Source organism: Zonotrichia leucophrys, chromosome Z (genome assembly GCF_028769735.1).
Source record: "Zonotrichia leucophrys gambelii isolate GWCS_2022_RI chromosome Z, RI_Zleu_2.0, whole genome shotgun sequence".
Taxonomy (NCBI): Eukaryota; Metazoa; Chordata; class Aves; order Passeriformes; family Passerellidae; genus Zonotrichia; species Zonotrichia leucophrys.
In genome coordinates, this window is record NC_088200.1 from 9,255,951 (window position 1) to 9,283,039 (window position 27,089).

General features: G+C 42.8%; 1 protein-coding gene across 2 annotated transcripts in view; it reads left to right on the top strand.

Annotated features, from left to right (window-relative positions):
- Positions 1-27,089, top strand: part of LOC135459933 (phospholipid-transporting ATPase ID-like) — a 73,419-nt gene that overhangs the window by 38,930 nt on the left and 7,400 nt on the right. For both annotated transcript variants that reach the window (XM_064736425.1, XM_064736426.1), the window contains exons 10-25: positions 300-458; positions 1,160-1,248; positions 6,238-6,434; positions 7,515-7,723; positions 9,929-9,972; positions 11,535-11,700; positions 12,455-12,643; positions 13,429-13,544; positions 14,966-15,130; positions 16,696-16,807; positions 17,851-17,956; positions 18,782-18,929; positions 21,767-21,950; positions 23,504-23,727; positions 25,081-25,164; positions 26,129-26,374. In XM_064736425.1, the coding sequence (XP_064592495.1) occupies positions 300-458; positions 1,160-1,248; positions 6,238-6,434; positions 7,515-7,723; positions 9,929-9,972; positions 11,535-11,700; positions 12,455-12,643; positions 13,429-13,544; positions 14,966-15,130; positions 16,696-16,807; positions 17,851-17,956; positions 18,782-18,929; positions 21,767-21,950; positions 23,504-23,727; positions 25,081-25,164; positions 26,129-26,374 (2,438 nt within the window). The remainder of the gene's footprint in view (positions 1-299; positions 459-1,159; positions 1,249-6,237; positions 6,435-7,514; positions 7,724-9,928; positions 9,973-11,534; positions 11,701-12,454; positions 12,644-13,428; positions 13,545-14,965; positions 15,131-16,695; positions 16,808-17,850; positions 17,957-18,781; positions 18,930-21,766; positions 21,951-23,503; positions 23,728-25,080; positions 25,165-26,128; positions 26,375-27,089) is intronic.

A 27,089-nucleotide genomic window follows, 5' to 3' on the forward strand; every position in this document is an offset into this window, starting at 1 on the left:
TTCTCACCCACATAGAAGTTGTGGAAACTTTGTTTTGTACTCTACCAATAAAAAATTGCTGTGTTTAAAGAATTGGATAGATGCACGTTCACTGTGGTCCCTTCAATTATGAGATGAATATGGGGAAGAAGCAACATCCCAGAAGTCAGTAAATTTAAGATATAGAATGGGAATGACAGGGTTAGGAGTCAGCTGTAACTGGAGTGTGAAATATTGTCTGAGGAGCAGCTGGGAATGCAGTATTGATGACACCTTTCTGGACCAAGATTTCCATTTTTGCTTTTACATTCTTTTTACAGGAGAAATCAGATGTGAGGCACCAAACAACAAACTGGATAAATTCACAGGAACTCTTACTCTTCGGGGAGAGAAATATGCCCTGGACAATGAGAAGATGTTGCTGAGGGGCTGTACTATCAGGAACACAGAGTGGTGCTTTGGGCTCGTTATTTATGCGGGTAGGTAAAAAACTGACATGCTGATTGCAGAGCCCAGCAGCACTGGGGTGGGGACACATCACACTCAGCATGCACAAAGGAAGCAAGTTTTTATGTTTCTACCAGGTACAACAAGAAAAAACTTTCTTGTTTCAGAAATCCACTCAACAAAGTACATGAGGGGAATTTTGATCGATGATCAAGAAAGACTGTAACAATTAAATTTGGTTAAGAATTCTCTCAAGTGTACTGAAATAAACACTCTGTATCATTTCTGTATGATTTTCATCCACATTGGAATATCAGGGTCATCAATAATATTATTGATTAGATAGATGCTTTTCATGAGCCTAGTCCTTCTATTGTTTCTATACTCTAGACATGTGAAAAAATGCATAATATGTCACCAATAGCATAGCAATACCAAGTATGCTGGGAAAAGTGATTAAACGTGAAAAGAAGGGTTGAATGTTAAAAGAAAAGAGTTGAGTCAAAGTCCAGATTTAGTGGTTTTATGTGACTCTCTCCATATAATCTCACACCAAATGACTTAAACTGTTTCTGCCCAAGTTTCCCACTAGCATTCTTAGACTGTGTGTACCTGACTTCATGAGAGCTGTGATGGTTATTTATGCTGAAAAGCACAGTGGGGCCTCAGAGGGAATCAGCTTTAGAACAGCTGAGCTTTATTACTAAAATTAACAAGTGTGCTTCATCTCCAGGGCCAGACACGAAACTGATGCAGAACAGCGGAAAAACAACTTTTAAGCGAACTAGCATTGATCGGCTCATGAATGTCCTTGTGCTGGTGGTAAGTCTGATTAATGTGTCTTCCTTTCTTCAGATGTGTTCATCATTTCCAGATGCTCCACCTCTCTGTCCACACAAATGGGGGAATATCAGAAGTGACTAATGATAAAAAGAAAAAGTACATCATAATTTATTAGCAGCCGGAGCTCTGCAGTGCCTATGCCAGCCCATCTTGCAGAGCAAGGCCATTACATTGACAGAATTAAGGACTTTCCTTCTGAACTTGTCGTTCACTCTGCTCTCCCTTTCCCCCCCTGCATTTTTGCATGAGAAATATTTTGAAGCCTACAAAGCCCTTTTTTCCTTCTAGTAATTTTGTCATTTTCTATTTAAATAAACATTAGTAGTTCTCTCTCTTCCTCCCGATTTCTTGGCATCTCTGGTGATATCTGCATAGGACTTGGTAATTGAGTTTGCTAATTTACATGATGCCAGCCCCTGACTTAACACGTTAGGGTAAATTATTGGACATGGTCTCATTAATGCTCAGAAGCTGGTGTTTTAAGCAGCAGGGAAATTTGAGAACACTAATCTTACATAGCAGGCACTGTTTTCAGACTGAAAAACAGATTGAATTTTAGAGTTAAGCTCATCAGTGGTTTTAACAAATGGCAAATACTTCCAGGCAGAAATAGTGATTCTTTCACAGACTTTCTCAAGATTTTACTGCTTGAGTTCAAAGCCACTCAGGGAAGGAAGACATACACTCTGACACTACTTTAATCAATATTGCTTGAAGAAAAGGGCTTTCACTTCAGATTTTATTTCCCCTTGAGTGCAAATTTGTCATGCTTTCCTATGCATGCTGCACCACCTTCAGTTTATGACACTGGGAAGGTCTGGTGGTCAGTGCTCACTGTTCCTGCTTCTTCCCTACTACCCTTGCTCTCTAGATCACCCTAGCAGCCAGCTGGGACAGGATCCATTCCCAGGCACTGGAACAAGCCCTGGGGGAGGTATCCAGCAGAAGTGTGTGCATTACAGCAAGGCTGTCCTGAGCTCTCCCTGCCCTCTCTGGCTTCATGCCTCCTCAGCACAGGAGCTTGGATCACAAACATCTCCAGGGCGACACCACCCTCCAACCTCCACCTTTCATCTCAGCCTCTGTATTCCTGGTTTTTTTCTTTGGATCCCAAAAGTCCTTTAGGTGAGCCTAGGGATGCCCAGCAGTGCCACAGCACAGAGAGCCACTCCAGGGTTAACTTCAATTCTTTTTCAGGCCTTGCTCTCAGTGTGCAGTTAGGACATGCCCTTTATTTTAATAATCTTGCACCAGTCTCTACCACAGGAAAATCTTGGTTTATCAAGCTTAGTTATCATCAGCTTGTCTCCCTCAGTGTTTTTCTTCCCTTTCTCCCCTTAAGTGGATAGCAAAACCAAACAAAGTTTGGGCCTCTTACACTCAAAATTTTTCAAGCATTTGAAGAATTTCACATTTTGTTAGGTGTTCTGATATGTTCTGGAGAGGAGAATGGGCTGTGGAGGGATCCACAGGGCACAGAAACAGAGCAGAGGAAAACTGAACTGGGAATATAGAATTTAATGTTCAGTTAGGATTTGCTAAATCTTCTTTCACAAGCCAAGGGTCCCACCCAGGACTTTCAATCTGTTTGGCCTCTCTTTGTAAAAACAAATGAGATGAATTTACCTCCTGGCTCTGTTTTAAAAAAAACTGAGCAAGTTGCAGCCGATTGCATCAGCCTCTGCCTGAGTTCTCGGGCGCTGGAGGAGCCAAGGGTGTGTTTGTCTCCTTTACATATTTTTAAGGAACCTAAAATTTTGGTGTCTAAGTAAAGCTCTGTCATACATTAAACACCAGACTCTTTGCACACCTAAGGGGATGTGGGCCCTGGGTTTTTCCAGCTCACTGGGTGGTCGAAGGTTACGGAGTGTGGTCATAAAAACAGGCAGTATATTGTGCTCTTGAGTTGGAGAATACAAAGCAGCCACGTCTGACTATAAATAGGTAATTTAAATGTAGTGAAGCTTACTCCACGTTAACACTGGCAAAGTTATTTTGTGTGTGTTTGCCCGTCAAACTTCTGGGCACAAAGCAGAGTTTAAGCAGGCTCGCCAAGGGAGTGCCTGTTAAATGTTGCCCTGGTCTGCCCCAACAAGGGTTAATCAGAAGCAAACCTCCCCAGATGGCAGTCATAGTTGTTTTGTCACATTTGGAGGTGTTTCTCATCGATCTGAGAGAGAAGCTAATGTTCCTCCACTGGGGATGCACTTGCCAGCTCCAGAAATGCTTTATTCTCCAAAAGCTGCTTTTTAGCAGGATAGGGGGAGCAAATTTTCAGAGAAAGAGACCGCTCACGCTCATCTCTTAAACAACTGACTGCTTCAAACCCCAGAGCAGAACTCAAAGTACCAATCAAGAAACTGAAACTGTTTTAATTCACAGTCCAACAGTCAATGTTTGTCTTGAAGTCAAAAGTCACTTCCTCTTTACAAAACCCTTACCAAGAAGATCTTCAGCAGTCAGTGCATGGGCAGTAACCAGGGAGGGATGATGCTCGTGCTGGAAAGCTCCATGACCTTGCACAAGCAATGATTTTTCATGTTGTTCTCTTCGGGGCTGTGGTTGCAATTGCAGCACCCTGCACAGAGTGGTTTCTGTGCATAGAAATTAATCTCAACGTCTGCTTTTAATGGCTTGGTCCTTTCCCTTTGTTTCAGATCAAACAGAATGTTAGGGAGCCTTGTGCAAGCACAAGTGTTGCACAGGAATGGAGTTGTGAGAGCATTGACATGCCAAGTGTGCAGAAAACAAAATGTGCATAAATCAAATGCAGCTGTAGGCAAGAGCTGCTGTGGTATTGAATCAGAGTGGTTGGAGTTGGAAGAGACCTCAAAGATCATCTTGTTCCAGCACCCCAGCCATGGGCAGGGACACCTTGGGAAAGTTCAGCTCCTGTCCTGCCCCACATATATTTCTATTGCTGAATCACACATTGAAATTCCTACAGGGACTGTGATATTCTGCAAATGGATAATTTTTAACCTCTGGGGCAGGGAGGTGGGTCATGCCTCTCAAATGCCCTTAAGTCCTTATAATTACAATAGCACAGATTGAAGTATGTTTTAATTTCTGGTTCACAGAGGTTTAAAAACACTGCACCACATTCCTTACCAGCAAGCAATATTGTCTCCATTTCACAAGCTGAGCAATTTATTTGGCTTCGCACAATTAAATAGAAAAGCTACTGCTCATGTGTGAAATAAATGTGTCCCCTGAAACTGAGTCTGCCACCTTTTCTCACTGCAGTTCCCTTTTGTGGCTTTTTTGATATTAAAACTTGAGTTGATCAGGCATGAACTTTTCACCAAGTGATTCATATTGCTCCGCAGAAGTATCTTTCTTTCTTTCTTCCTCCCACAGATTAACTCAGCAGTACAAATATTAGCTTTACCGTCAATGTTTCTATGTTTGTCCCTCAATTACTGTTTTTTAAAAAGGTTGATTACTGTTTTAATGGGATTGTTGCTGTGTGGCCTTTACATAATGGTCCAACTTACTGATATTTCCTCCCTAATGATTATCCTTGCAAAAGATGATTTTTAATTGCTCTTTTGTGCAGCCTGTTGACTCCATATCTTCACTTTTTTATTATTATATTGGTTGTTTTATGTCAAATGTTTGGAAAAGACTGTGCCAAAAGAATTATTTTCTCATCATTTGTTCAGGAAGGATGACAAGTTAACTGCAGTTTATATCCCCCACCATCACCATTTCTACCTTACAAATACTGTAATTATATTAGCAGGATTCCAAGATGGTGGGTCTTCCCAGTTTTTAAAGCATTGTTAAAAACTAACGTTGCTAAAGGTTAAAACCTATCCTCTAAGCTTCCATCTTTGAATGAAGTGGACTTGCTGCATTGAAAATGCTTATTAGCAGGTAGAGCCACACAGTGCTTTGTGTCAGTGGACATAATCTTCCTTTTTCATCTCCCATATGGCATATAAGTCCTTCTTCTCCCTTTTTCCTTTGTCTTGGAAGGCTGTCTGTTAACACATTTGCTTTTCACACACCTATTTATGACTTTATTTTTGTCTTTTCTTGATTCTTTATTATTGTTGGATATTAACACTTCTGTAATTCCTTGCAGTTTGTATTAATTTCTGTTAAATTTATTTCTTCCTGTTCTGTCTTCTTTTCCAAATAAATGTATTGCTACAGTCTTGTCTTTTTTAATCAAAAAATGCTTTATGATCTATGTAATGTTTTTGTGTCTGTTAAATCGTGTTCCTGAGCAAGTCCCGGTTTTTAGTAAGGTTTCCCAATTTGAAATTCACTTCCCAATTGCTGTTGCCCTGGTTACTTTAGGCTTCAGGAAAAAGGCTTCTCTAAAGCCCAAGGATACGCATCGCTGGTTGGTATTGCTTATTGTTTGCTCAAAGGAAATGTAATCAAATTGTGAGGGCAAATGCCGAGGCAACCATTAGCTTTGAGAAAGCAATTAACTCTCCTCTAACCATCAGAATAATATCCAGTGCTAAATTCCAGATTGTATACTGCTGGATTATCCTTAGCAGTATTTCAGAAATTGTGGGGAAGACTGTGAGACATCTGGCAAATGGCCAAGCAAAGTCCTTCAGGCAGTTTGTATTCCCAAGTGTGCAGCCAGATGTTTGAGGACCCTCATTTCAATTCTCCTCTATTGAGATATACAGCAGGCTGCTGTAACTACCCTAGTTGAGATGTCTGCCTGGGATTTAAATCCCCAGCTGTTTGAGGACTTTTAATTCCAAGTTTCCAGACTCTGCACCGTGTAGCTTTGTCCTTGAGGTAAAAGTATCATAGTTTTGCAGTTTTTCCCTCTTCATCCCTAGGCACATTTTCCTATGATTCAGGCTATCCAAACCTATCCCATTAAGGTCTTCTGATTAACCTGCGCATAATAAATTCCTTGTTTCTAAAACGCACTACATTTTGTTTGGTTTTGATTTGTTTGGTTTGTTTTTCGTTTTGTTTTATTTTTTTCAGATCTTTGCATTTTTAGCACTGATGTGTCTCATCCTAGCCATTGGCAATGGTATCTGGGAGCATGATAAGGGCTACTACTTCCAGGTCTATCTGCCCTGGGCAGAGGGCGTCAATTCTGCCTCCTACTCTGGCTTCCTCATGTTCTGGTCATACGTGATCATTCTAAACACAGTGGTACCCATTTCACTCTACGTCAGGTACGTGCCAGAAGCTCCTCTCACTTTTGATCTTAGGAGAGATTTAGCTTTTGCCTTAACTGGGAGCAGCATTTTCCTTAAAACCCAGTACAGCCCCATCATGGATGCTCCTATACAACCACGGTGATGCTTTTCCTGTTTCTGCTGCCTTCAGAAGGTTTTGTCAGGGTTGCACTGGGGACAGCAGTGAGCCCTGGAAGAGGAGAGGATGATTTTGCAGCTAAAGGGAAGGTGTAGGTGTAGGATGCTATAGGAGCAGGGCTGGAAGCCTGCCACCATTAGGATCTTGCTAACAGTGAATGAATGGCCTGTTCTTCGAGGTGGCCTCAGGACTGTGTGAGGATTGCCAGGTGAGTAGGTGCAACCAGGTTCAAGTGCTCGGTGCTATATGAGCAGCTGAGAGTGTTCTCTCCTCCCAGACAATGCAGAGCTGTGTTGGTTATTGTGATAGACAAATAGGAGTGACAGGTAGGCGATGTGTCTGTGGTGCTCTCAAAACTTGGAGCTGGGGTAGAGACTGCAAAGCCCTGTTCAATTTATCATTGTTGCTGCCTTCAGTCAGCTTTGCTACTGAGACTCTCTTCTGTGTTGGTAAACATGAGGAATGAATTCCATTCCTATCCAGTATGCCACCCAGCAAGGTGAAAACTCATGTCATCTGCAGCTGATGCCACTCTTTTGGTTGTACTGAGGGCACCGTGGCTCTCTTGGTGTGGAGCTCTCTGTGGTTGGAGACATGGCTGTGCTCATCCCCTGCCACTGGGCTCAGCTCCTGAAATGGCACTAACTGAAACCCACTGCTCCTGCCTCGCTTCTCAGCCCGAAAACTGCTGAAACTTTTCAAGTACTTTTGTAAAGTACTGCTTTATAATGAGTTTGCTGTAAACTTAGCCGATCATTTCAGTGGGACTTGCTTCAGCAAGTGGCCTTACCACAGGCCACCTATGGACTGATGAGTTCAACCTGTCATTACCTTCAAAGTTGTCTTCTAACTGCAATTGATAATGGTGGTGCTGAAGATGAAGAGCTTGTCCCTTAAGCTGAGGAGTATTCCATCATCTTCTGTTTCTGTTTCATCAGTGTGGAGATTATACGCTTGGGTAACAGTTTCTACATCGACTGGGACCGTAAGATGTATTACCCTGTGAATGACACGCCAGCTCAGGCCCGAACCACCACACTCAACGAAGAGCTGGGGCAGATCAAGTACATCTTCTCAGACAAAACAGGAACTCTCACCCAGAACATCATGTGTTTCAACAAGTGCTCCATCAATGGCAAATCCTATGGTATGTTTGTCTTACTCTCTGGGTTTTCCTCACTGTGTGCCTCTTCATCCCCAGAGACTAAATCTGACATCCAGAGCAGAATGCCATGTAAGGAACTGCAGTGATCAAGTGTAAGGCTACCCATCAGGGGCATCTGGATAGCCTGACTGCATCATTTGCCATGTATTAATAATTGTTTCCTCTTTTTTCCTCACTTTTTTATCTCCCTTTTTCTGCCCCATTACTGCCCCAACACTATTAGTTTCACCTCATTTGTCCCAGATTTACATCATCTGTACTCTAATTTGTTTTGGTTTTTTTCTTTTTTCTGATATCGCTAGTTAGGTAATCACAGCTTTTTATGGTATTATTGGCATGGCTAGCCAGGTTTTTCTAACCTTGCAAAATATAAATATATATATATATAAAATATATATATATACACACACATATTATAGATGTGTATATATATGTGTGTGTGTGTGTACATATGTATATATATACATATACATACATATATATATATATGTGTGTGTGTGTGTGTGTATAATTCACATAACTCACTCCCTTCTAATCATTTATGAAATCAACCATGCCTCATAAGGCTCATCTGCAAATTTTGTCAATTTCTCACCCTGTGTCTCTCTGCAATTTCTCATGTCATGAGCAGTGATTTTCCTCATCCTTTTCAGATAGTTGGAGTAATCAATGACCTGGTCTTTGTCTTGACACTTGACATTCTTCAGCTACCAGAAGAAAGAAAAGTTTGTAGGAAGTTAGAAAAAATAGGAGACATGAGTTGTTAGCTCTGTTAGATCCTAGAAGTTATTGATTTAAAAGGCTTTTTCATGCTATGGCCCCAGGCAGTTTTTTTCATACTGCTCAAGAGGTGCTAGCACTTTATAAACTAATTGATTAACATCATTAGATGCTCCAAAGAAATTAGTCACTGCTTATTTGTATATGGATGCTTGCTTTGCCTGTGTCACACCTGCTGATGCACTAATGTGCCAGAAAGCTTGCATCTTTTCTCAGTGCTATCAGCTGAGCTAATAAAAGAAGATATTTCTTCCTATGAATCTGCACATATTTGGAGACCACCTTATCTCAAACAGTGGTAGTATTAATACTGTTTTAACAGTGTTAACATTAATACTGCTAATGAGGAGTTTGAAATCTTTCCTATCAAGTGCCCTCAGTTGACTTTTCTGAAGTGCATGTCACCACTAACGTAGATACAGGATAAGGGTTCAAGAAATGAATGGGAAATACATGCAAAGAAGGCAAAAAAATCTATTGCCTGTAGTTTTCTAAATGTTTAGCTTCTTCCTACCACAGTACTTCTCTTCTGCTTAGGGGATTCTGGAAAGCAGTGCCAGAAAGGATGATTTAGTTCTGCTCTCCTCTGGAGGCTTAAGGGAAGGAGGTGCACAAAAGCCTCTTGGCTGTGGTTCCCAGGGAATGAGCTGATGCATGGATTCTCAGGAGAGGGGTTTACTGTGTGCCTTTTACACTCCAGGGGCCTTTATGAAGGCACACCAGCACTACAATTGGCTTTGGTCATAGCTGAGGCTGCTGGTGCAAACATGAGTCAATCATCCCTGTAATTAATTGCATTTTGATCTTATTTCAGTGAACTGTTGGGACTGGCTAGCCTTGGGACAGTCCAGACCTTCTCAGTGAAACTTTTCTCCAGGCAGAAGTTCTAGTAATGTTTCTTGGAGGTGGCTTGTCTTCAACTCCTATGACCAGATCAGCCATTCAGGGAGAATCAACAGAGCAGCCTTGCTACCTAGATGTGGGAAAAATGAGCTTTGAAAACTCCTTCTGTATGGGTGTCCAGGGACTGCTGTAAATACTAGGATCCAGGAGATGGATTTTGAAGGAGAAGGCACAAGAAAAGTCATCCCCTGGAAGCACTTTAATTTCCTGTCTAGCACTATAAACTCTATTTTCTCTGTGTTCAACTCAAGACAAGTCTTCTTCACTCAAAAACCAGTCACTTTTATGGTAACTGCTTTGTGTTTCAAGCATCTATCAGTCTCCAGATTTTGTCATGTCAACATGGAAACTGATTGTTATGCATCATCAGTCATTAGTGCCTATGTCAATGTACTGAAACTTTTAAAATAGATTCTAACTTAGAAACACTTTACTCACTTTTGTGGCTCAGAGACTGCACTTACCCGCAGTTTGTGGCTATAATTTCATCTTTCTTGCTTGCAGGTGATGTGTATGATATGTCTGGGCAAAGGATAGAAATAAATGAGGTAAGTGCTCAAGTGCTATCAGGATCTGTGCTTTCAATGGACTTGGATAAGTATCAGTGGACAGAATGCTGCAAAGGTTATGTTTTTGACCCTGCAAGAGTTGATGCTCTTGATGCTCAAACAGAGATGTGTGTTCCTCTGGATGTCAGAGAATTCCCAGAGTTAAGTTCCTTTCCAGTAAGCCTGGGTTTAACCTCCAGATTGGGAACAGCTCTGTGTCCCCTCTGCTTCACCTGACATCCTGGTGCATGCACAGCTTCTCTTGAACACTTCACTATTGGTGTTTGTTGCAAACTTGGACATTGGTGAATTTTATTAACCTCATCAGCTAATTGAAACTTTAGTGTGGAATTAGTGAGTGCAGTTCACACCAATAGCGAGGTCACTGCTAAATTCCTCTGATGTCTGGACTTCAGAAAGTGTGAAAATGTGTCATTTTTACATTTATCTTTAGCCTCTGCTTGCAGGCACAAATGCACACATCTTCATTTCTAAAATGTCTGAAAGCTGCATGCAGAAATCCAAATAGCAAACAGCAATATGATGATGAAAATCCCACTCCTCATTCCGATGATTCATTTCCAATCCATTTAGAACTTAAATTGCCCACTGAAACAGACTGTTTGTGCTGAGCACTGTGCCTGCAGCCTGCCCTCTCTCCGTCAGCCTTGCTTGGTGACACACACTGGACCCCTGCCAGCTGTCCACCCCACCCTGCTGCTGGTGACACTCTCTGGAGCAGAGTCCTGCTGCCCGCACGCCCACAGCGCCGCCGTGCCTGGGCCTTGCTGCACAGAGCAGTGTGGGAGGGGTCGGTCTGTCTGTGCTCCTGGGCTGAGTGCTAAATGTCAGCGTGCAGAGGTCAAAAGGATGATTCCCATCCTGGAAACTCTGAGCTCATCAGGGATGGGGTGGGAGTCAGAATTGTCCGAGGCAGGCTTGGCAGTCCATTACTCCATGACACATCATGTGCTAAGCTTCTGGACATTTCTCCAGTGTGTTCCACTCTGCCTGGGGCTCCTTGTTTTTTGACAAAATGGGTAGTGCCTGTGGAGTTTAACCTTTACTTCACCTGTCTGTCCTATATTTTTCACTATCAGAATTTTTTTCTGGCTTTGGGAGAGCATGGTGAATAAGACAGACTTCTGAATTGTTTTAAGCTGGGCTCCTGCACTCCACTATCACAGGCAGCTTTTGACATCATGAGCACAATGCTTCCAAGCAGACATGTGTTTAAGGCAGGCACTTCTTTGCTGTAGGTATCCACTGGCAGGGCTCCTGTTGGAGCATTAGCTGCTGCTCAGAGAGGCAGTTTAGCTAATTGGTTCTTGGCCTGAGTGCTGCTCTGAAAGGCACATCTAGTGCCTGTTCTGTCCTATGATTAAATACCTGTCCTGACCTCCCACTTCCTTAAATCTACAAATCTCTGCCAGGAGCAGCCAGGCATAGGCAGGATGGGGCCCTTTGTAAACATGAAGAGGAGACTGGGGCAGTGCTGGGCAGGAATTGGTGTACAGCCCTGTGAGAGCTCAACAAATAATACCAAGCCATGTTTTTTTCAGAACACCCAGAAGGTTGACTTCTCCTACAACCCTTTAGCTGACCCAAAGTTTGCCTTCTATGACCGCAGCCTGGTTGAAGCTGTGAAGCTGAATGATGTCCCGACCCACAGGTTCTTCCGGCTGCTCTCCCTTTGCCACACGGTGATGCCAGAGGAGAAGAAGGAAGGTGAGGACTGCTGAGGGCACTGGAATGAGTGGTTATGCTCACTCACACCACAGAATGTCTTCTCTCCACAGAAGCTGTTATTGGTCCTTTTGGCTCCCTGGTGATTTTCTGTAGTGTAAGGCTACACATAAATCAGTGTGTTTGGAGATGGAACACAGGAAGAGAAAGGACCAGGGCCTCCACTCCCTGTGTGTTCCTGTGGTGGAGCTGACACTACTGCAAACACCACATCTCTGGAGTGCGGAAATTGCAAGCGCCCTGAGGCGGCAGAGGCTTGCCCTGCTCTCTCTCTACTCTGCTCCTAGCCCCAGAAAGCAAAGAACATTGAGTATCTATGCACTGGGGATTCATTAGCTCCTCTCACCCAGTATTCCCACAGCTACTAGGTCAGAATGACAGGATGAAAGCCATGCTTTAAAGGCTATAATTAATTGACAGGTATGAAGTGAAAAATACATGCAGATCTGACTAGAAGGGGCTAAACCAAGGAACTTGTCCTGTCAGTGAGATGTTAGATGCCAAAGAAGTGATTAAAATCCCCAAAAGAATCCAGAGGGCCTCTTGCCCTGTCCTGGAGGATGGGTTGGTGGGACATGATGGAGATGTGTGGACATAAGGTGCTTTTTAGTGCTGTACCTCTGTGGATAGACTGAAAAGGAAAGGGATAGCTGCTGCATTATATCTTGGATGCTGGTTGTTTTTTTTTTAGCTCAGAAATAAGTCAAAAATGTTACTTTTTTTTCTTGCATATCAGGTAACTTGGTGTATCAAGCACAATCTCCTGATGAGGGAGCCCTAGTCACTGCTGCCAGAAACTTTGGATTTGTGTTCCGGGCTCGCACACCAGAGACCATCACTGTTGTGGAAATGGGAGAAACAAAAGTCTACAAACTTCTGGCTATTCTTGATTTCAACAATGTTCGCAAGCGAATGTCTGTGATTGGTATGTTCCCTTTGCTCCTTTCTTTCCTTCCTGACATTTTAAGTTCTGGAGCTGTCCCTCGTTCTGCTATGATGCAGAATTTTTCTAGAAGACCTCCTTTGCAATGTGATCTGCATAACATTTGTTTCTGCAGATTTGAGATAGGCTGCTTTGACTTTATAATTACACAGCAACAGTGCCAGAAAAATACTTAAAGGAGGCAGGTGGGATAAATCTTAGCATCTGGACCAGAGTGATGCAAGCCCCTTAGTTTTTCATATATCTTGCTCCCCTCATTACAATGCAGGAAAGGCCTTTCTTCTAATCAGCTTTTAAATTTTCAGTGAAATTTGAGGAAGTAGGACAGGAGAAAGCAAGAACAAATTGAGAAAACAGTTTTTTCCCAATAAACAAATTCCCAATTTCTCCCAAACAAAAAATGGAGAAATTATCCAAAAAAGTTTTTGCAGCCTTTATTAACACTCCAACTTTCTCTGATATTTCAGGAATATTGTAATTGTAGTTACAGTTTACTGGTAGGAAAATAGGAGAAGTAGGTCTACTTCCCTAAAAACAAGTAGTTCTTCACTTTTTAGTGAAGCTCTGCCTGTAGAGACAACGTAGAGTCTGCTCAGACCTGCACTCTCTTTTCTAAGCAGAGCTTGTCTTGATTCATGGGAATTTGCCAAAACTTGGGGAAGTTCAGACACCTGTAGAAACTGTTTTTCTTGGTTTTGATGGAAGGGCTTTGTACTGCAAAAGACTCAGTCTGGGATTTGTAGCATTTCTTCTCCTCTTCCTCACAGTGCGGAGTCCAGAAGGTGACCTGACTTTGTACTGCAAGGGGGCTGACACCATTCTTTATGAGCTGCTTCATCCATCCTGCAACTCCCTCAAAGAGGAGACCACAGAACACCTGAATGTAAGAGCTTCCTTCTCAACAACATCTCTGCATTTGATGTTTTCCTTTTCTTCAGCATACTTTGTCTTCAGGAAAAAAAACCCCAGATTTTAGAAACAGCACTTAAGCACCAATTTTAATTTATGGAATAGAGAAACAAATTAGTTTCTATGGCTTTAGGTTTCAAATTAGTTGCCTAGGCATGAGAACCTGGTGCCGTGTGGACTGCTCCAGGACAGTCAACAGATAGAGGGAGGTGATTCTGTCCTTCTGCTCTGCTCTTGTGAGACCTCTCTTGGAACACTGTCCAGCTCTGGCATCCTCAGCAGAGGAAGGACATGGACCTGTTGGAGTGAGTCTATCAGTATGAAGATAATCAGAGGGCTGGAGCACATCTCCTGTAGCTGGGAGGTTTAGGTTTGTTCAGCCTAGAGAAGAGAAGGCTCTAGGGAGACCTTATAACACTTTGCAGTACCTGAAGGGGCTACAAGAGTGCTGGAGAGGGACTTTTTACAAGGGCATGTAGTCATAAAAGAAGGGTTAATGGCTTTAAACTGAAAGATGGAAGATTTAGATTTATTAGGAAGAATTTCTTTATTGTGAGGGTGATGAGACACTAGAACAGGTTGTCCAGAGAAGCTGTGGATGCTTCATCCCTGGAAAGCATTCAAGGTTGAGTTGGATGGGGCTCTGAGCAACCTGTTCTCCTGGAAAGTGTCCCTGCCCATGGCAGTGGGATTGGAATGAGATTATCTTTAAGGTCTCTGCCAACTCAAGATATTCTATCATTCCATGATTCTGTAATATGGACAAAGATGGCAAATCCAATGCATGACATTTAGAGGACCTGTGACTTGTTTCTGATGCGCCTTTACTTCAAGCCTGGGGGAAACTTCCCAAAGATGCATTTCACAAATGCATCTGTGATGTTCCACCAAACACTGAGCTCCATGCTGTCCATCAAAATCACAGTTATAAGGGCTTGCTGAGATGCCATGACTAGCTATGCTCCTGCAGTACATTTCATCCAGAATTCATACCCTAAAAATGCTGAACCCACGTCCAAAATTTGAGGCTGTGTTCAGTGTTTATTTAGGTCTCACTGTTTTGAACCTCTTGTTGAGAAATACAAACCTGAGAAACAAATGCTTGGTTAGTGTAAAGATTTAGAGCCAGAAAGTATAACAGCCCTTTTGAGATTGTTGGTTTTTTTTTTTTTTTTTTTTCCATAAGGACAACAGATGGTAATGATAAAGTGGTCTTGAATTGCTATTTAAAAATACCCCAACATTTGTGGCCTAAGGTGTCATTTTTTCACCTTTCCTCTGTAAACTTTACCAAGATGCTTTTACCGATCCGATTTCTGAAGATCCTTTGTAAGCCCAGGTGACCAGACTGTTCTTCTTGGACCTGGGATCCTCTGTCTCACCACTGTCTTGCAGGAGTTTGCTGGGGAAGGCCTGAGGACACTCGTGGTGGCCTATAAGAGCTTGGAGGAAGACTACTTCCAGGGTTGGATCAGGCGTCACCATGAAGCAAGCACTGCCTTGGAGGGACGGGAAGACAAACTGTCAGAGCTGTATGAGGAGATTGAAAAAGACCTAATGGTTTGTAATTCAGGAAATCTGGGCCAGGCTCTGAGGGAGGCAGCAAGGGTGGTGGTTTGTCAATAAACAGCTCAGAATGACTTTGGTAAACACTGCTCTGCAAACAGCTCTGCAACAGTGGGCTGTGTGACAGGAGCAGGTCAGAACACAGCAGCCCTGGGTGTTCACTGGCACCTCCTTCAGGAGCCCACAACTGGGGTGTCAGCCACCAGTTCAGGGGAATGGTTTTATTTTAACTCACGTGGGTGTCAGAGTAGCTTTCTCGTGATGAAGTGACATATCAGAGCCTGCAGGAGATGACGTGGACACAAATATTTCATAGCCATCCTTTGTATGTGCAAATGGCTGATCTATTTATTTTCCAGCCTTTGAAATGGCAGGCAGTGAATAATTTCCAGTGCCCATGAGAGTGCTTCCTTTGTTCTTCCAGCCCTGGGCAGGATGGGTAGATGATATCCATGAGCATGTTTATGTCAACTTGAAATTGAGCTAAACTGTGATCTTTGGGTCATTCTTCTCTCCCCAAGAGTTGTTACAGTTTTTAAATGCCCTGGAGGACTTGCCTGTGTTTTAGAGCCATGAATAATGAATGAAAAGCATGTGTGTGATCTGAAGAGAAGCAATCCAGCTTTTGTACTCGTGGCAGTGCTTTCTTGAAACCCCGGAAATCCTGGCAGACACCTTTGCTCCTTCCATTAGCTGTATGCCAGAATGCCAGCAGTGCTCAGGGAAGAAGCAAGTGTGAGCTAGGAAAAGGCTGGCCTTTGGAAGTTCCATGGTCTCTCTAGCTGGATCAGAACTACTGTAAAACAGGGATTGTAGAGTTTCGAGGACCCTGTAGAGAAGTTCCCTTAGAGCTGTTACTTACATTGATAATGCTCATAGCTGATGTATCGTGGACATCTCAGGGTGCCAAAAGGGATCCCAGGCTTAAATTCCCAACCTCTGAATTGAGTCTCCAAGCAGCAGGAGGTTAGTGGTAGCAGTGAAACCTCCGTGTCTCTTTGACGACAGGTTAAAGCTACCAAATACCTTCAAACAGCAGAAAAAAGCAGTAACTTCAAAATAATGAAGGTTTGTGTCCTGAGCAGTCTGTGGTGTAGCTGTGTGACAGTGTGGACCAGGGGTAGGCACAGCTCTGTTAAGGGCTGGAGAAGATGTTTAGCAGCCATGTGACATCTGCAGTACAGCACAGCTGGGATCAAGTTCCACACCAGAGGAGGTTTGGGGACACTCTTGGATCCAGAGTGTCTTTGTCCCTCTATTAAAGCTCTGTCTGCTGTGAAGGGAACACATGGAGCAACACAGGCCTGTAGCTCTGCAAATATTCTTGCAAATAATTTCATGCACGTGCATAATCCATTGGAGTCTGGGGAGATTAGAGCCTAGAACATCTGCAGGATTAGGGCTGTACTCTGTACAGTAAATTTGCTGAGGAAGAATGACAATCAGTACAACCTTATTTCTGGGGATTTCATTTGTGTTTGCTTAAATAATTAGATTTAATGCTGCCTCCTTTGGTAGCAGTGGGAGGACTTAACCAGCTCCCTGCCATTTCTGTTAAGCTGCTAGGTGCCACAGCCATAGAGGACAAGCTACAAGATGGGGTCCCACAGACAATTGAGACTCTTGCCAAAGCCAACATCAAGATATGGGTTCTCACTGGAGATAAGCAAGGTAAAGGCACTACAACTTTGGCTGCTTCTCTTCTCCTCCACTGGTGGGGTGGTTCTGCTAGGACCTGTGTTCTCATTCTTTGAAAACTGCACCGAAGACAAACTTACACGGCTTTGCTTCATTGCCAGCTATGCAAAATTTCAGTTAACTGGAATTAGACCAGATGACTAGTTCGTGCCTGTCCTTAATTTCTGTCATGAGAGTGGAAGCAGGGTGAAGGCAGCATCCTTTGCCTTCGGAGAGGTGACAGTAAGCATCCCATAGTCCCTGACATAAGCTGTGAAAAGGTGTCATCCAGTTGATCATTCAGGTGATGAAGAAGCTGGAAAAAAACCTTGTCCTGCTTTCCAGAAACTTTAATTTTAAAGTGGATGTTGGGTGCATTTCAGCTTGTTTCTGGCTCTTATCATCCCAAATAGAAATGGAGAAAACATGGGCTTTTGGAGATAGAAAGAACAGCAAATAGACTCCAGTGAATTCTTTTGGAGATACAGCATTTTCACTGAAACAATGTTGCTTCAGGGAGACCAAAAGTATTTGCAAATAATTTCATCCAAAACATGAGCAGAGAATTTTTGAGAGAAATGAAATACTTAATTTTGTCATGTTCCAAATGCAATAGTTTTGCTATAAAATACCAAAATATATTTTCCAGAATTTTATGGGCAAAATGTCATATTCTTTTTCAGAGCTGTGGTTTGGTGCTTTTCTGGAAGCAGGGAGAGGGCAAGTTAAAAATCCTGAAAAAAAAATTTGAATCAGCCTGAAATGGTTTTTTTTTTGTTGCTCCAAATATGTTTATCAAAGGGTATTTTAAGCTTTTTCATTTTGGTGGAGTTATTTTTTTCCTGTGGTCTTGTGAAGTCAAATTTGCTGCTATATCCATCAAAGTGGCTCTCCTGGTTCTTTTACTGTTGACTCTGAAAGGCTTCAATCTCTTTTGGGTCAGAAAGAGAGCTTTTGTTATGTGAACAAAAAGGTCACAGAAATGGATTAATTTGGGGCTGCTGAGATGGATTATCTTCCTGCTTTGCCTTTCCTAGAGACAGCAATGAATATTGGTTACTCCTGCAACTTGCTGAATGATGACATGGAAGAAGTTTTCATTGTTGAAGGTAGCACATCTGATGACGTACTGAATGAGCTGAGGTAAATGGCTGAAAAACAGTTTCAGTGCCATGCACTAGCACTATTTGTGTTTTGTATCATTCCACCTTCTTTTTCCCTGTCAGCTTTCCTTCTTGCAGTTCATTCAGCTCTCCTTTAGATAAGGGAGAGCTGCCTCCTTGGAAGATCCAGAAGCTAAACACAATGTAGAAATCTCCTCTGAGAGTAAATGCTGAAGCTTCTTGATCCAAGAGCTCAAATTAAATAAAGGTTTATAACTCTAAAAGCAGAGTCAGATAGGGAATATCAGCTGAAATTGACCAACAAGTGGTCCTGAGCTACAAAGGCTTTGGCTCCAGGTTTGGGCTATGCTGTTGCTGTACTGCTCTTGCTATTTATTCACATTCCTTCTGTCTAGGAATTTCTTTTGTCTGGATACTTTTTTGGCAGTGTCTGAGAACTTACCTTCCTTCCTCATCTCCTCTGTAGACACAGGTTCTCAGGTAAAGGTGGAAAATGGGAAAGGTTCACAGTCTTTTTCTCTTGGAGTAGATGGCTGCCAGACAACATGCAGAGAAAACTGCATGTCTTTTGGGATACCATCCTTCATGGCACTCAGATGGTTTGTTTGACTTAAAATCAGCAGAAGTTTAGCAACACTTTGTTAGAGTTTCAGAGATGGGGATGATCTGTGCAGACAGCAGCAGCTAAACAATGCATAGTGTTGTAGGGATACAGCAAAAATTGGACTGAACTATCAAAGGGAAGCATTGATTTTTGTTTTCAAAAAGTTGCTTTTACAAAACATAGGTATATATTTGCAAGATTTTCAGATTTTCATTATTATCCTGGTTTCTTTTTTTTTAGGAATGCAAGAAAAAAGATGAAGCCAGACTCCTTTCTGGACAGTGATGAAATCAACATTCAGTTTGAAAAATCTTCAAAAAAGCAAATAATTATACCTGATGAGCAAGCAAATGGGGTGTACGGTCTGGTTATCACTGGCCACAGCCTGGTAAGGAAGGTTCAGAACCTTGCCAGGGATGAGTTCCCTGAAAAACTTACTGCAAGACATACTGAAAGTCTGAAAAATGCTTTAAAAATTGAACTCTAGAGGGCAAGGGGTTTTCCCCTCCTTTTTGAAGACTAGGTTCAGTGGTTATCTGAGGCATCAAAGGTGACAGACAATGTTTCAGAAGATGTTTCAGGAACAGAGAAGAGTTGGCCTTGGTCTTTGGTGAACAAGAGGCATAGAGTAGCTGGATCATATTTAATTTCTGGAAACGTACTAGAAAAATAACAAGGTTTGTATTTGCAGCAAGAAGATAACATTGAGACGTGGGTTTCAATGCCAAGGACATATTGTACTAAATATAGCTGAAAACAGATATGCTTAATTTATAGGATATAGATATTATGACTTTACTAATTCATTTATACTCTCTCCTATGATCTTCCAAGTAAACTGAAGCAATACACTCTAGATGAAATTGTGACAGATTAAAGACTGCTGGGGAAGTGAAGGCCTCACTGTTGATCTAAAACAACAGTTAGCTGTCATCTGCAGAGGGTTATCCCACATCTGTTTGGTGCTCAGTGTTTGCATTAACTGCTTAGAAAGAGAGTAGGTAACACCAGACTGGGAGAGAGTACAAAAATATCTGAGTCAGGCATGATCTGGAAAGCATGGGGGATTTCTGAGCCTGGAGAACACTGATCAATCTTGGTAATACTCTTCAAAATTATAACAGGTAAACCAAGTAATGGAATTAAACTGAGATAAGAGAGTTCTGGGTGAAATGTCTTCCTGGGGAGAACAGTGAAACTCTGCAATAAATTATCTATATTAGGAAATTTTTTAGAACCAGTTAAAGGAAAGAAAAAACAACTTAGATCAATTCAAACCTGTCTGCGAGGAATATGTAATTTATGTCAGGTTTATTTATCTGTTGTATTTTACTGTCCCAGATCTCAGTGAAAGCAAATAGACATAGCAAATAGACATATTTAGAAAGTTCTGGGAGGTGCCACCCCCCAGAAACAAAGTGCTTCTGTTCCCTGTGGTTGCTACCTTCCTTAATGACAGCCCAGAAATTTTCACTCTCACCTTTACACCAGCCCAGGAAAAAAAAAAAAATCTCATCTTTCTCTACATTTGGCTCATGTACCATGTGTATAGACCCCAAACACTGTCAGACAGTGCCTAGGTTGCCTTTCTCCCTCTTTTACACTCACTTCTCCTTGAACTCCAGGGCCATAATCCTCGGATTCCCATTGCAAAGCAGACAAGGGGTCTGTCAGGTTTGGTCCATGTACATTGCATGGACATCAGCTGGAAGCCCCTTGCCTGTTCCTAATCCATCCCTTCAGCCTGCAGAGTAGCCCCTGAGCCTCTGGCAGTGATGTCAAAGCTTTCTTTATATTACTGGAAAAACACACACTGGCCTACACCCTGGCAAGGGGATATGTCCCACACAGTCTGGGCTGTGTGGGAGCAGCCACTCCACACAGTAGACACAATGAGTTCCTCCAAGATTTTGGCTTTCTCCTCATTGGGGACCACAAGGACAGTGCAGGCAAATCTAGATGTCATTTATTTATTTCTACAAGCTTGAACGATGGTGTGATACTGTCCCACACAGAGCACCTGCTCAGTGCTCTATCCCTGCCTGTAGAGGGGTGTGAGGGCAGTGCTGGGCTATGCACACATCTGGGGTTGCCTGAAGAAAGCAGTGAACAGAAAATTGTCAGCATCCTTAATGGCATCATCACCCCACTTTATTTGTATGCAGCTGCTCCATTAATATACAAAGTGGTATATTATACATATACAAAGTGGTAACATTTGGCTGGTGCTGTGCAGCGAGGATAATTGAGGCAAAAGCCATCTCTGACTGCACTAACCATCACTACTCAGGCTGAACCATGAAAAGGTCTCCTGTGGATCAATCCTGCTGCCATGACAGAGCAAAAAGGGAACACTGGTGACTCACAGCTCTCTGTTTCAAAAAGAAAGAATATGTGGCCCGAGGACTGTCTCCCTTACACAGAGAAGGCAGTGGGCCCTGCTGTAATGGCTCTGAGCAGGAGTGAGCCTTGAAGATTCCTTCCGTACATGTCTGCTAAAAAGAGACAACAAAGAACAGAGCCATAAAGCATGATCTGAAAGAAATTTGAAAAGCTCACACTGCTTCCTCCTCCTCATGAAAAGCTGGAGGGGTGACTAGACATCCAATTATCTCAGTGCTTCTTGAATAGAAATAACACAGCTGACTGATTTAAAAGGTCAGTACTCAGAATAAAGCAGCCTTCTCCTTAGTTTTGTGTTTTGCTGTGTCATGCCCACCTGAGCTTAACTTTTTACATGTTTTTTTTTTAATTAGGCACTTAACAAATTGAAATCTTTCCTATTTATCTCCCAGAGCTTAAATAGTAATCCAAGAGGGATGAGCAGAGACTCTCTCACATGGAGATACACAAGGCTGTCTCAGGCCCTGCAGCAGCTTCCTGCTTTTGGTGTTTGACACTTCTGCCCTCTGTCAGGTTAAATCAGCCAGAGCAGGTGCTGTGCATGCCCAGCTGTTGTTCATACCCAGATGTGGTGCATACCCAGCTGTGGTGTGTATCCAGATGTGGTGCCCCCAAAGTGCAGCCTTGTAGGAGTAGGGTGCACAGTGTGATGTGCAGTGTGGATGCTCCCTGTGACTGGGTGGATGGATTCACCCACACTGGTGTAAGGGCCTGGCTCAGCTGTGGTGGGCACCTCACTGCACCCTCTTTGCCAGGCCAGGAGCTGCTGTGAGCCTGCCCTGAGCGCTCCCTTTCCTCCTTTCCTCTTTTCCTCCTTTCCAGGCTTACGCGCTGGAAGGGAACCTGGAGCTGGAGCTGGTGAGAACAGCCTGCATGTGCAAAGTGGTGATCTGCTGCCGGGTGACTCCCCTGCAGAAGGCCCAGGTGGTGGAGCTGGTGAAGAAGTACAAGAAGGCTGTGACCCTGGCGATCGGAGACGGAGCCAACGACGTCAGCATGATCAAAAGTGAGTGGTGGCTGACAGCCAGTGTGCTGTAGCAGACTGACTCAAAGAGGTGCCTGCTCTCTGAGGGAGGCTAGCAGCAGGAACACATATCTGAGTGCCTCCTGTACCACCCTCTTGGTAGAAACATGTGCGTGTGTCCCAGGTTTTGGCAGATCTCTACAGAGCACTCTCACTACAGGTTAGTTGTGTCTCCTGCCTTGTGGGTCACACTGGGCTCCTTCAGGAGCTAAGGTTGCACTAAGTGTCTCTTCTTTGGTTTCTCCCTTAGAGCAGATAAAATGGTTGGTCTTGATGATCTTACAGGCGTTTTCCAACCTAAATGGCTCTGTGATTCTATGAAAAGCCCGCTTGGGCTGTGATATGTCAATCAGTGTGTCTGCATGGCCACCATTGCAAGGACAATGTATATAACAAACAGTGTGGACCATAGAGGGCCTGACTCAAGGCAGAAATAAAATCTTTGTGCCTGTAAATATTCTGTATAATATTATGTGGGGTGCTTTTTTCAGCATTTATTTGTGTCAGGACTGTTTGTTAATTATGTCCCTTGAGTTACATATGGTAGGCTTCCAGGCCTCTCCATCCTTGAGCATCATTTGATGCTGCATTACCTCAGTGAATTTATGAAAAAAAATCCTAACTAGGTATAATTAAATTAAGATTATTCAGACAGACCTATTGCTAATATTCCTTGTGTTAATTTGCAAGAATTGATTAACTGGAGCCTCTTAATTAAGAAAGAAAAGGCTAAGTAGAGAGCTTCAAGGCAGTCAGCAAAGAAAGGAGAAGAAAGTTAAAGTGTACATAATAATTAGAAACTAATCCATTCCCCCCACAAGAGGATTGAGACTACGGGGTTTTATCAATTCAGTTCAGTGGAAACATCTGAATCAAACCAGCCTTCAGCCACTAAGATTGTATTCATTAGTTAAAGCGGTATAATTAGCTGTCACATTAAGCTTATGTCCATGTTTAATAAACGCAAGTTACTATTAAAAAAAAAATATGTGGCTCTTCTATCTTATTATTTGATTGAACTAATAAAGCCCAGGAAACATAAAAAGGCTACAGACTGCCTTTTAGCACAGTGTCTGAGAAAATTTAAAATGGTTTGAAGATTTTGCCTGTCTGGGATGATATTTTAAGGCTCCTGGAAGGACTTGCATGCATATTAAATAAAAGTCACATGTCAATATAAATTAAAGTTCCTTTTTCATTATAGCAGCCGTTATAAACAACAGTATTTGTGCTGCTGGAAAGCGTTCAGAAAAAAACTGTAAACTGTCACTGAACCTATAATTTCATTCAAATAATAAAAGCCCACTTATGGGAAATGCATCACAGAGCCAAAATCATAGTGCTGCTGAAAGAATTAGTGCACCAATTTTTTTTTTGTTTGTTTTAAAAACTTTTCATTCTGACTTTCTATGAAGGCTGTGAGGGAATTAACACGGTATTCAATGCTGAATAATTCATTTTAAAAATTAATTTTAAAAAAGAGGGCAGTGAAAACTCTTGGTATAATGAAGTGACCAACGACCTTCTTGTTGCAGCTGCCCACATTGGGGTTGGCATCAGTGGCCAGGAGGGGATGCAGGCGGTCCTGTCCAGCGACTTCTCCTTCGCGCAGTTCCGCTACCTGCAGCGCCTGCTCCTGGTCCACGGGCGCTGGTCCTACATCCGCATGTGCAAGTTCCTCAAGTACTTCTTCTACAAGAATTTTGCCTTCACCTTGGTGCATTTCTGGTATGGCTTCTTCTCTGGCTTCTCAGCACAGGTAGGTCTGGCTTCAGTTTCATCAGGGACGTGGAGATGGTCATAGGCAGCAGTTCTGCTGTGAAAACAGGCTGAGGGTGGAGGGCTGGTTCATCTGGGAGATGAGAAAGTTTCAGGGAGATCTTAGAGCACCTTTCAGTACCTAAAAGTGCTACAAGAGAGCTGTAGAGTAACTTCTTAGCAGGGCCTATTGCAATACGACAAAGGGTCATGATTTTAAACTAAGCTTAGATTGATTAACAACGAAGTAGTTTTTTGCAATGAACTTAGTAAAACACTCACAGAAGTTGCCCAGAGAGGGGGTTGATGCCCCCTTCCTGGAAACATTCCAGGTCTGGTTGGATGGGACTCTCAGCAACCCAACCTAGCTGAAGATGTCTGTGCTGATTGGAGGGAGGTTGATTTAGATGAATTTTACTGCACTCTTCCAAGCAAAACCATTCTGTAAGTCTACATTTAGCATTTCCAAGTGAAGTATCTGGAAACATTTTATAAGGAAATAAACTAAGCCATTCCTCCCACCTCACTGAACAAACTCAGGTCCGTATTCCTTGGCCACATAGGTATAAAGCAGATATTGCTGCCTCCATTGCTGCTGCTGGAGGATGGATACCTGGAGACAGAATATATATATTGTGTAATCATATAACCATTAAGATTTGAAAATACTTCCTAGATCATCAAGTCCAACCAAAAACCCAATACTGTCATGTTCACCACTAAAGTATGTCCCCCAGTGCCACATCCACATGTTTTTTAAACACTCACCATCCTTTCAATGAAGATTTTTTCCCTAATATCCAGTATAAACTTTCTCCGGCATTTAGGTGCATTATGAAGCACATGCATCACTTGCAGGAATTTCAAAAGTATTCAAAGTGGTTGTAACCATCAGCTGATAACACAGATTAGAGTTTGGTGCAGATCTTGTAAGATCTACGCTTGTGCTGTTGGCATATTTGGAGCAAGCAGTTTAACCTGCGATGCCTGTGGGCATCAGGAGCTTGCCAGAGGAACACATCCAGAGTAAAAAAACTGGAGTTGGTTCATGGCAAACCAGCCTCCAACTAAACACAGACGTGGGGAGTGCAGACATCAGGGGCTGGGGGTGCAGGGTGGTGCAAAGGGATCCTGCTCTTGCTACAGCCAGCAGTGGGTGCTCAGCAGGCTGGGCTGGCATAATGTGATCCTTCCCCTCTTCAGGGATGCTGAGTTTGAGTCATCTCATCCCTTTTGTCTCAGCATCAACTCAAACCAAGGTGTTGCAGCAGGTAATTGCATATACTTTCAAAGAAATGGAAAGCACAACTTTTTGCTAACTTCACTTGCTTTGTTTTTGTTTTTGTTTTCCCAGACTGTCTATGATGAGTGGTTCATTACACTTTACAATTTGGTATACACCTCTCTCCCAGTGCTAGGAATGAGTCTCTTTGATCAGGTACTGTTTCTGTCATCACTTCGGGGATTTTATTCATAGGGGTTTTGTATCCAGGTATTTTGAGTTGGTTCCATGAAGCAAAAGCACCTGACCTTTTGGCTACATACTGTGGTAACCTCTGAAATAATAACCTGACAGAGAGAACTTAAATCGCAAAAAAAAAAAGATGCACCAGAGAGAAGGTGTATTCCCTTCTAGTCACATAATTTGGGTTTAAGTAGTCCTGTGAGGAACAGGGAGTTGAGATAAATATGATTACCCTGATTTGGCCTATAGGTTTCAGTGTGTGATGAGACTTTTGGGTTATGCTGCTGCCTACAGCAGCAGGTGCCATTGCAACCCTCCCCTGGAGCAGTCATACCCTACTACCTGTGTTGTTGAAGCCTGGCAAGTGACTTCCTAATGACCAGACAAAACAATTAATTAACTGGATCTCTGAAAATAGATTTTGCAAGTTCAGCCTTTCTAGTGAGTTCTTTCTGTGGTAATTTCACACAAGTTTCAACCTCACTATTACTGTTTGACTAGACAAAGGAGCAATAAAGCTGCTCCTATATGCATTTTACAAGTTAAATGAAGGGGCATTGGTTACTTTCCAGTGGGTCAGTGCTCCACTCTGGACACTTAAGGGATCCAAGTGAGACAGCCTTGCCTGTATGAGGAGGTATTTTCTAACACTTAGCTTCCAGACAATTCTATGGAGAACAGACCATGGAGTCTGCTTTAGATTAAGTGTATATTCTTTCTTTTTTTATCAGCTGTCAATTTTTTTTTAGCACAAGAAAGGTAAAATACTTTATGGTGACCTTGGGATGTGCCATGCCAGTAAGCACAATGGAGTGAATTGTGTGCTAGGCCTTTTCTCATGGAAATGCATGTCACAGGGACATGGCAGCCCTAACTGGCTCTGTGTCTTTGGCTGGGTAGCTGCCAGCAAATCTGACTGTCTCCTCTCTGCTTTCAGGATGTGGATGATCGCTGGAGCATGCTGTTCCCTCAGCTGTATGTGCCTGGCCAGCAAAACCTCTACTTTAACAAGGTGGTGTTTGTCAAGTGCATGTTGCAAGGGATCTACAGCTCCCTCATCCTCTTCTTCATCCCCTATGGGGCCATGTACAATACAATGAGGAGTGATGGGAAGGCCATTGCTGACTACCAGTCCTTTGCTCTGATGGCCCAGACCTGCTTACTGATCGTGGTGTCTGTACAGGTAAGGCATCCCACGTAATAGTTTTAGGAATTAGTTGTTTCATGATAGCAGCATCTGGAGGGCCATTGACAGCATTGCATTTGCTACTGCATTGTGCAATCCTGCAAAAAAAGTCTCTTGACACCAGATTAGTCTCCTAAGTTCAACAGAACAGGAGATCTGTATGCTATAAAAGATCAGGGTGACAGGAAAGAAGAGTCTTTGCCTTGGGAAGATTGCAGTCATAACAGACAAATTAGTTAAGGCAGGGAATAGAGAAGGACATGTTCTAGTTTTATGGGAAGGGTTTGAAGCACAGGGCTGTTTGTCTGCCATCAGGCAGTTATTTATAGGTTCTCCATTATGGAGATGTCTCTGCAGCCTGGCCCAGTGCATGATGTATGTGTGACGCAGCCTGAACTTGCTGGAAGAAATAGCTAAGACTTGGTGGTAGAAAAGTCAGATGGTACCATCAGGATGAGAGAGATTTCTGAAAAGAAAACCAATCAATCACACTTTCCTGGATAACAGTTCCTGCTGTCTGAAGTCTTTGCAGACTTGTTCTCCTAACTTACAGTGTAAGGAGTGGGGAAATGAAGCCTGACTTGTTTGAACATACTGTGTTCAGCTCTGGGGCCCTCAGCATAAGAAGGATGAGGGCCTGTTGGAGCAAGTCCAGAAGAGGGAGGGCCATGAAGCTGATCAGAGGGCTGGAGCACCTCTGCTAAGGAGGCTG